The 10,504-nt window shown below is 34.9% G+C and overlaps 1 protein-coding gene across 2 annotated transcripts; it reads left to right on the forward strand.

Annotated features, from left to right (window-relative positions):
* The first annotated feature begins 515 nt into the window (after positions 1 to 515).
* Positions 516 to 9,632, forward strand: ube2d2l (ubiquitin-conjugating enzyme E2D 2, like). Of its 2 annotated transcripts, XM_079229129.1 has the most exons (8): positions 516 to 798; positions 5,394 to 5,457; positions 5,570 to 5,601; positions 6,119 to 6,196; positions 6,451 to 6,556; positions 7,200 to 7,293; positions 7,734 to 7,786; positions 8,996 to 9,632. In XM_079229129.1, the coding sequence occupies exons 1-7, from the start codon at positions 775 to 777 to the stop codon at positions 7,780 to 7,782; spliced, it is 447 nt and encodes a 148-aa protein (XP_079085255.1). In that variant the 5' UTR covers positions 516 to 774; the 3' UTR covers positions 7,783 to 7,786; positions 8,996 to 9,632. The 2 variants fall into 2 exon arrangements, with proteins under 2 accessions (XP_079085255.1, XP_079085256.1); XM_079229130.1 differs by lacking the exon at positions 7,734 to 7,786.
* Positions 9,633 to 10,504: the final 872 nt, after the last annotated feature.

Genomic DNA, 10,504 nt, shown 5'->3' on the forward strand with positions numbered 1-10,504 from the left:
CATCATACTTATACTCACAATGCTATGGAAGCCTGTCATCATTATGAGATAAAAAGTCATCATTATGAGAGAAAAAGTCATAATTATGAGATGAAAATCATCATTATGGCATAATTATGGCAATTTTTTTGTGGGGGAAACGGGCATCCATACATTGCAATAGAAAGCATCAATATATTTGTACACACATAGTAAGTATTTATGTATTTATATATTTTTTGGTACTTGGAATAAGATACTCGTCATTTTCTCAATAATAATGATGATAATATGAATAAAGGTAATTATTATGATAACAATACTAATATACATAATGATACTTAATGATACATACTAATAATACATCAATAAATAAACTACTGCCTCCATGTTGTTGGGCGTCGTTTTTTTTTTCGGTGCCTGTAAACCTGGTCGGAGTGAGCGCTCCTGCTGCCGGTCCTCTGACAGCTGCTGTGAGGAACGGAAGACATTTTGAGCCGCTGCGGTCGGTCCTTTATTCCCGTGTCAGCCTGAACGTCGGGGCTGACGTGTTGCTGGAGAGTCCGGTCTCCGAGACCTGAGCTGTAAAAGCCCGATTTAACAACAACAACAGCAGCACCAGAACCCAGTTGTAGTTCTGAGCCCGTCGCATAGCTACAGCTAAGACTACAACGGCTAGCGACGTCCTAGATGCTAGTTAGTTAGCGCCACCTAGCTGGCCTCCTCCTCCTCCTCCTCCTCCAACTCCTCCTCCAACTCCTTCACCTCGACAGCCGGTCCCTTTACGCAGACACAATGGCTTTAAAACGAATCACGAAGGTAACTGCCTTTTCTTTATATTCCTCCTCCTCTTGCGTGTAATTACGACCAGTTTACCGCTTCTGGCTTCCTCTTAAGCTAGCCGCTGCTGAGCTAGCTAATAGCTGCAAGCTAACGGCGGCTAACGTAGCCGCCGTTAGCTTGCAGCTATTAGCTAGCTCAGCAGCGGCTACCGATGACACGACGGTTGGCTTTTTCTAACCGGGGCTTTTTCTGTTAACTCCCGGGGTTCCTCTCCTTTATTTAAACGGCTCGTGTTTCTGTGTTGGGTTCGTTTCCCCGTCCAGACTCGTACTGCGGGGTTTTATTTGTTCTTCTTCGTGAAACGTAACCCTCCCCCGGTGTTTGGCTCCGGCTGCGGGCCTCGCAGTGTTCCATTAAAATAACTGTACAGTCATTTCTCTGACACCATCTTTATTTTGACCACGCTCGTCGGTTCTGTTTCGGTCGGTTTGTCGGTGGAAGAAACTCTTTATTTATCGTTTATGCTCAAGGGAAGTGAGGCCAACGCAAACCGCGTTGTTAGAAATGTAGCGTTTAAAGCACGAGCCTTGTATTTATAGTTCTACTTCAGGAGAAGTAGGAAAAGTCATGTATTTATTTTTAAATAAACATGAATACAATATAATAATATCGTGATATAATGACAAGGAGTCGTTGTATTATGTCATTTAAAATACTGTAATATTGTCCTCACAATAATTAATTCAATATATATTAATGCTTTTTCTTCCAATAAATGTTTTGGATTGAAATATTAACTACATTTAATAATTTTACTTCAGACAAAGTCATTGTTTTTTTAAATAATATTTATATATATATATATATATATATATATATATATATATATATATATTATATAGTCTTATGTGATTTAAAGACTGTCCTTTTAATATTACCAGACACATGCTGTAGTATTTTCCTCATAATAATGAATTCAAGAAATATTACTACTTTTTTTTTTTAAATAAATATTAACTAAATCTAATATTTTTACTTGAGGCAAAAAAACAAAACGCACAACTGTATTTGTAGTCGTATGATTTAACTAAATGATAAAATATTATGGCTTGATTATTTAAAGCATGAGCCTTGTATTTATAGTTTTACTGACCAAAAACTAAGAAAAGTAATTGTTTATTTAAATAATATATATATGTATATGTATATATATGTGTATATATATATATATATATATATATATATATGTGTGTGTGTGTGTGTGTGTGTGTGTGTGTGTATAGTATATTTTTCGTTGTATAATGTGATTTAAACTGTCCTTCGATATTACCTTTTTCCTCCCAATACATGTTTTGGATTGAAATATTAACTAAATCTAATATTTTTACTAAAGGCAACTTTTTTTTTCTTCACAAACAACTTAATATCTGTAGTCTTGTGTTTTTAATATTATGGCTTAATTATTTACCCTCATCTTATCAGTACACGTAGTACCCTGATGTAATACTTCATGATGGGTTATTACAGTAAGTTGTAATTTTATAAGAAGTTCCTGTGTTTTAATATTTTTACAGGAAGAAGTTGAGATGATAAAAGTAATAATTCACTCAAAAGCCACAATATTTTTGACTGAATTATTTTGAAAGACTTAATGGAGGAAGAAGTACGGACAATATATTATACCTCAATAAAGGACATTTCATATCTAACAATATATATCCCACGATTCCTGTTATATTGTTAACTAGTTAAACTGTTCTGTTAGTTTAATAATACGTCTGTGAAATAACCACATCAGTAAAGATGAATGTGAATTAAAACATAGTATTTTCTCATTTAATAAACAGTTTAAAATGAATTTACAGGGGAAAAGATAAATATTTCCATATATTCACACGTGTTAAAGGAAGTAAAGTTGGCATGTGCTTTTTTTAAATTTATTTTTATCAATTTAGACGATGTATTTATGTATCGGGATATTTTACCATCTGATTTCATCACGATACGATTAAATTGAAGTATAATAAATAATCATATTGAATCATTCATCATCACGGAGGATAAAATATGACGACCAGCTTTAGTCTTTGTTGTTGGATAAACACTAATAAATAAATCTGTATAAAGGAGGTACAGATTTACTTTTGGCTCGTAGGTTTCTGTTTTTCTGAAGTAAAAATGAAAAATATCAGCACTGAAACCTGAAAGTATTCTTAACCCAGAGGGAAGAACACAATATTTTCATGTGAATAATTTCTCATATTTACTATTAATTTTAAGATGTGATCTTGGACATTTTAAAGTATTTTTGAGCTACTTAAAATTGTCTCATGAATTAATTATTAAACGGTGGTCGCCGCTCTTAAGTTTGATATTTTGTTGGTGGTTCTTGTAAGATGTCGACGCAGTTTAATGACTATTGATCCGTTTAGGAGTTTCTAAATACTACTTATTGTTGTACTTTATACAGCGAACTATAACCTAAAATGTGATCCTTCATATTTAAAGAAACATCCATGGAGTCTTTCTGCTCCTGCATAATAAAACACATTACTATTACTTTCTAGTTACTATTACTTTTACACACTTCATCACATGGTTTGAAACCCAGATGACATGTTTAATATTAATAACAGTAAAATGTAATTTATTTTGCTGGTTTATAATCTTCAGTTTTCCAGAGAAGTTTCCGATAAACGCGTCATCAGAATGAGGAAACTGAAGAACTGTCAGCCGAGTAAAACCAAAACGACAGAAGCTAAACAGTTGTTCGCTTCCCACAGTGTATACAATATTGTATAAGTATATACTAATCTGTATTATTTGTATACGAAACAGTTTTGTTTTAGTGTCTGGAACTGAGGCGTTTTTGTCTCCCCCTGCTGGCAGCGACGGGGATTAATAATAACACAAAACACTGACGTGTTTATGACGCACACCTGCAGGTTTTAGTTCCTGACCGTCGTCACAATGTTCACGCTTTAAACAATAAAAACATACACATTTTAATGTTATTCATAGATTTAAAATATCAACGTCTATGAAAAGAAGCGTTTAACTATTCTGTGTCGCGGTACAGAATAGTTCAACGCTTCTTTTCATAAGTGGATCTGAGGATTTTTCAGGGGACTTTTTATTTATTAAACTAGTAAAATATGGTTTAATAACTTCAGTAAAATAGTCTGTGTGAGCGGTGTGTGTCTCAGCTGCTTCCGTCTGAATTCCTGACCGATTCCTCGCCTCCCGAACTCAAGTCAGATCTGAAAGATGAGCTGTGTGTGTGTGTGTGTGTGTGTGTGTGTGTGTGTGTGTGTCGCATACCAACGCACACACAGCCGGTTTGGCTTCAGGCGGACCTGAAACACAACCCTGGTCCCGTAAGCAGCCGGGTGGATCCCGATCCGGACCCCCGGCTCTTCTGTCCGCACGAGTAAAAATAGTCGTTCTGCTTTAAAATCGGTGACAACGCGCGTGTGTGTCGGTTTGTGTTTAATGTGCGTTCAAATCTAAACGAATGCAACGAGGTGATCAGTATTTTAACTGAAGTACTTAGAATGGTTCCGACGTGGATTTATTTAATGGTTGGAGTATCGGTGAAGATGATCGTGTTAAATGTACTTTTTGCGTCCGTATGAGGCGAAGAACAGACTTCTACTACTATGAGTTACTATACCAGCAGAGAGGCAGAAACTACACATAATCCTAACATATATATATATCTTTCTCTCTATCTATCATACCTCGGTGGGGACTGAGATTACACCGGACCGGGCTGTGCTTTCACTTTTGTGGCGCTTAGAGGTCTCAGATTAACCAGCGCTGCTGTCTGTATGCGGCTGTAGTGGACACAGTGCTGAAGCCAGAGAAGATACTGGTCTCCAGACTGGTCTCCATACTGGACTCAGATGAAACCAGACCACCTCGGTGTCCTCTGGTAGCTTTTGCACAACTCACTTTAAATACGTCTGACTCCAAAACAGATTATTATTATGTCGACTAAACCAGCTGACTCTCAAAAAGATGGAACGTGTACATTTACACACATCTTCCTCTTATTGATATTCTATTTTTGCACTGGTTTCAGTACTATTTATTTTAGACTATATTGTTTGTTGTGTATATATATTTATACTTTATTGTTTCTCCTTTATAAATACTATAATCTTTTATGAATCTCTAACTTTTGGGATGATTGAGTTCTGTCTTCTCTGAACTCGACTCCGACTTGTTTTTTTGGTGTCTTTCTCTGACTGTCGGGGGTTAAACCTTTAAACACGTATTTAAACCTTTAAACTTGTATTTAAACCTTTAAACTCTTATTTAAACCTTTAAACTCGTATTTAAACTTGTATTTAAACCTTTAAACTCAAGGTTAAACTTCCTGTCTGAGATCAGCTGCTGTTTTCAAACAGGAACTGGTCCCAGAGAACGAAATGCAAAATACCAAACAAAGCAGACGGAGACGGATATCTAGAGCTTTGGTGGCTGCACTCTGAAGAGACCAAAACATTTTACCATTAACCATCTGATGGTGACCGGCTCGTTGTGTTGTGAACATTCTTCATGAACCTTCTCTTGTTTCCAGACTTCAGAGTCGGTGTTTTTACTTCCTCTTCTTCTCTCGTCTTCAGGAGCTGACCGATCTGTCCAGAGATCCTCCGGCTCAGTGCTCCGCCGGACCCGTCGGGGAAGACAGTGAGAGCTTTTGGGTTTTTCTGACACTTTCAGTGTGTGTGTGTGTGTGTGTGTTCATGTGTGTTCATGTGACCATCTGACTCAGCACATTTACTTTGTTTTCTCCCCTCAGTGTTTCATTGGCAAGCTACTATTATGGGGCCTGTAAGTATCACACCTCTCTCTTATATTTAATGGTTTCCTCACAACATCACGAGATTAAACAACCGGTTACTTTTTAACTTCTGCAGCTCGTCTTTATGACAAAGTACTGCACATAAAATACATAAATACAGACCAACAATCCTGAGAGAAAACAATAACTTCAACACGTAAAGGATCGGAGGCTGAGCTGTGGAATAGTGCATAGGTTATAGCATAACACTGATATATTTACATAGATTGCAAAGTGAATACACTTTAAACTGGGATGTATTTAATGTATAGAGAGATAAACTGGTAGTAAAAGTATATAAAACAATGTGTAGTACTTTTCTAAAATGATTATGAAACTACATGCAGACTGATCTCAGGAGTGATGGTGCCTGACTGTATTTGTATAACCTGTATTTATATATATCCAAATAACCTGTATCTATGTATCTGTATAACCTGTGTATTTACATCTGTATACCTGTATATTTACATCTGTTCAACCCGTGTTCTGTCTCCTCTGCTGCAGCCTGACAGTCCCTATCAGGGCGGTGTATTTTTCCTGACTATTCATTTCCCCACAGATTATCCCTTCAAACCACCGAAGGTCAGTCAGCCGCTCCTCTCACTCGTTTATTACGTTAAATGTCATAAAACAAGTGGTTTTATACAAGTTTCAATAAACAAGTCACAATCTTATGTGATGCTGTTGGAGTTCTATTTGATCAGTAACCAGCAATATGACAAGTGATTTAACTTTAATATTTACATTTCAGTAGATGTTGGTTTACTACATCGTTCATGTTGTTGTCGTTTTTATGGAAAGCTTCTCTGATTCTCCGTTTCTCTTTTTTCCTTAAGGTCGCCTTCACAACAAGAATTTATCACCCAAATATTAACAGTAACGGCAGCATCTGCTTGGATATATTGAGATCACAGTGGTCTCCTGCATTAACTATCTCTAAAGGTGAGAGGAGCCTTTCATTTTTACAAAAAGTTGTTCTTAGACAACAACAATAAATACAATAAAAATATATTTAACACAAAAAAAAGATATATGTTTTATTTATTTGTGTTAAATATTTAAATGTATATATTTTTTATAAATATATACATTTTAATTTTTTTATAAATGTATTTTTATTTATAAATGTATATTATTTATAAATATTTATATTTTTATTTATAAATATATATTTGTATATATTATTTTATATATATATGTATTCTTTTTTTAAATATATATTTTTTTATATATTAAAAGAAAATATATATATATATATATATATATATATATATATATATACGATTATTAAGAATCATTAAAATTCTCTCGTGATGCATCATTACAATATTTGAACTCTATAAAATATTAAATGTCAGATTATAACCAGATCAGCGGTTTGCTGATAGTTGAAACTTTAAGATACAATTCAAACATTTGTGTTATTAAATGATCTTATAGCTTTTTGGGAGGTTGTACACTTTTATATGAATAATCAAATCTGTAACACAAAGCGGTCATTTTGTTTCAGTAGATTTAGTATTCGTGCAGTTATGTAATTTCAGTTGTAAACTTGATGTCTAAACTGTTTCTTTCTTTCTTTCAGTCCTTTTGTCCATTTGTTCTCTGTTATGTGACCCGAACCCCGACGACCCGCTAGTGCCAGAGATCGCCCGCATCTACAAAACAGACCCTGTTAAGTGAGTTCACCTCATTTTAAACTATATTTATTCATATAGGTGTGTGTGTGTGTAAATAGAATCATCCAAAATAAGAGACAATAAACAGTCTAGGATCAATGAAAACAATAATTTACACTAAATAAATAAATAAATACAACTCTGTAGATAAATCAGGGGCAAAAACCTTCATCATCCGTCATCTTCACTGAGCAGATGAGAGATGAACTAATAAGTATTTGATATCTTTATCTCTGGATGTTGGTGTTCAGTCTGAAGTACACAGTCTGAAGTACACAGTCTGAAGTACACAGTCTGAAGTACACAGTCTGAAGTACACAGTATAAAGTACACAGTCTGAAGTACACAGTCTGAAGTACACAGTCTGAAGTACACAGTATAAAGTACACAGTCTGTGCTGACGCAGCAGGTGCCGGTCTTAACCAGCTGGTCTGTCTCAGGTATAGCAGACTAGCCAGGGAGTGGACAGAGAAGTATGCCATGCTGTGAGAGGGTAAGAGCTCAGCTGCCGTCTGATTGGAGCAGAGCGGCTCAGCTGCCGTCTGATTGGAGCAGAGCGGCTCACCTGAAAACGTGGTTTCTGATTTGGCCTTGAAGCACGATGCTGAACGCATGTTTGCAGACGCAGCAGGAGAGTCTGGGCTGCTGAGCTTTCATGTTTTAGTGAATGGAGTCTGAAGAGACCCTAGAGGACGGTTTCAGTCCTCAGGTGATGATGTTCTGAATGAAGCGTTCGCTTGAACTCACATTGGAGATAATTTTATGAAACTGATTTTTAGTTTAAAATGTTCTGCAGGAATTTAAAGAAGCTAAAACATGAAAAACCAGTGAAAGCTTTTTTTTTCTGAAGAAGAAATAGAAGTGCTGACAACAGATAATTATTCCAGACATAAACGTAAAGAAGTTTAAAAAGTACAATATAAATACGAGTAAAAGTTCTGCATTCAAATCCGACATAAGTTGAAGTACATGAGTATCAGCAAAATGTATTTAAAGTATCAGAAGTAAAAGTTCTCGTTCTTTATTAGGTCACAAACGGAAAAGGTTTTTGTTTAATAATTGACAATATGTTTAATTTTATTAACTAAATGTAAAATCTTTCACTGTAAAGTAATTAAAGTTATCGGATAAATGTAAAGGGAATAAAAAGTTTCCTCTGAGATGTAGTGAAGTATGAAATACTTATACATTATAATTATGCTTAAAATTCAATATATTAGTTGATAATTCATTAGTTTGTTCATACCCCCATCTCAGATGAGTAAAATATCTTAAATATTTTAGGAAAATATCGGAATAATTTGTATATATCCAAACTGCATGATTCAAATATCTGAAAAATATATAAATGAAATATATAAAATATAATTCATTAAATGTGATTAAATATCCTGAAAATAATGTGTAGGATATCAGAAAAATATTTTAAATATATTAGTTAAATATCTAACAATACATGAGAAAAATATATACATGAAAGAAATTATTAGAAAAATATCTAAATAAAATAATATCCACAAAAATGTAATTTCTTCATTCAGTGAGTTTGTTGAATGTTTTTTTTTTGTGTTTTTCTTTCACAGTTTAGTGTGTGTGTGTGTGTGTGTGTGTGTGTGTGTGTGTGTGTGTGTGTGTGTGGCATGGCATCGTCTCCTCTCCCGTGAACAGCTGATGACTCACCTGCACCTTCTTCCTCCTGCAGGTACAACAAGACCGCTCAGGACTGGACTCAGAAATACGCCATGTGACCCTCCTCTTCCTCCTCTTCCTCCTTCTCTCTCACTGCTGGAATAAACTGTTTGATCTTCTCATGTGGCCACGCCCCCCCTCTCATCAGCCAATAACAGCAATTTGTTCATAATTTTCTTTTTTGGTCCTAAAACGCTTTTAAATTCTTGACTTATTATTATTATTATTATTATTTTTTCTTTCTCTGCTTTTTTTCAAAATAAAAGTAAAATAAAAGAAGCGGGTGACGGAGGACTCTGAGCTGTGAATGTGCCAACTGCAAAACAACGAAAATAATAAACAAAACACGCAGTGGACTGAAGAGAGAACTGTTACAGTAAATAATAATAATTTAATGCATGTCAGTGATTGGTTCATGTGCTGCTGAGATATTATATATATATACATAAAATAAACGACAGCCTTTTGGTTTTATTCTGTTTTTGTTTTGTTGTTTTTAGACGAGAGCCGTTAGTTCATCACGACACTGTTCTCCTCTTTTGCACTGAAGATGAAACTCAAGCTCTCACCGGCTCATTGATCGCTCCGATTGATCACCTGATCGCTCTGTGATCGGGGTTTTTTTTCTCAATAAAGTTGAACAAATTGCAGTTTTCCCGTTGTCCTGTTTTCATTTCCTGGTACTTTTTGTGTTTAAACAATAAGCGCAGATTAAAAGATAATTAGACTGGAAAAAAATGTGGTAAAATATTCAGTTTGTCAGAATACAAAAAACTACGAGTTCTTTACATGATCAATAATCAGTGCAGCGCTTGTTGGTTTTGATCGTAGTTGAGTTCAAGCTGCTGCAGGTTTAAAGCTTGTGAGTTTGCAGTGCAGTACTTTGATCTTTTTACTAGTATAAGTACAAATACTATGTGTATAAATACTGTATTACAAGCAAAAGTCCCGTAGTCTAAATTCAACTGGAGTAAAAATGCTTTATTACTACCAGAATGTAAAAGTATAAAAAATAAGACAAAAGTCCAGTTGTGGAATGTAACTGAAGTACTTTTACTCGAGTACTTTTATTGTTATGCTACTTTCATGTTAGAACAGTCACAGTTTGAATACTTCACTACACTTTACTGATTATACTGAAGGACATTTTACTCTAACAGTATTTTTACTGTGTGGTACTTTTACTGGAACAGCCTTTTTATTGTGGTACTAGTACTTTTACTGGAACAGTATTTTTATTGTGGTACTAGTACTTTTACTGGAACAGCCTTTTTATTGTGGTACTAGTACTTTCACTGGAACTAGTTCTACACCAGGGTGCGAGTACTTTTACTGGAACAGTATTTTTATTGTGGTACTAGTACTTTCACTGGTACAGTATTTTTACACCTTGGTACTAGTATTTTTACTGGAATAGGGTATTTTTACTCTGGAACACGTACTATTACAGTAACAGTGTTTTACAGTGTGGTACTTCACAGGGATCTACTGAGATAAGTACACTACTTTAGTAAAATGTTTA

The sequence above is a fragment of the Taurulus bubalis genome (assembly GCF_910589615.1).
Source record: "Taurulus bubalis genome assembly, chromosome: 13".
NCBI lineage: Eukaryota > Metazoa > Chordata > Actinopteri > Perciformes > Cottidae > Taurulus > Taurulus bubalis.

Coding starts and splice junctions, on each gene's coding strand:
- ube2d2l (XM_079229129.1), top strand. CDS start 775: ATGGCTTTAAAACGAATCACGAAG. Junction 5,458..5,569: donor CGGACCCGTCGGGGAAGACA/GTGAGAGCTTTT, acceptor TTCTCCCCTCAG/TGTTTCATTGGCAAGCTACT. Junction 5,602..6,118: donor AAGCTACTATTATGGGGCCT/GTAAGTATCACA, acceptor CCTCTGCTGCAG/CCTGACAGTCCCTATCAGGG.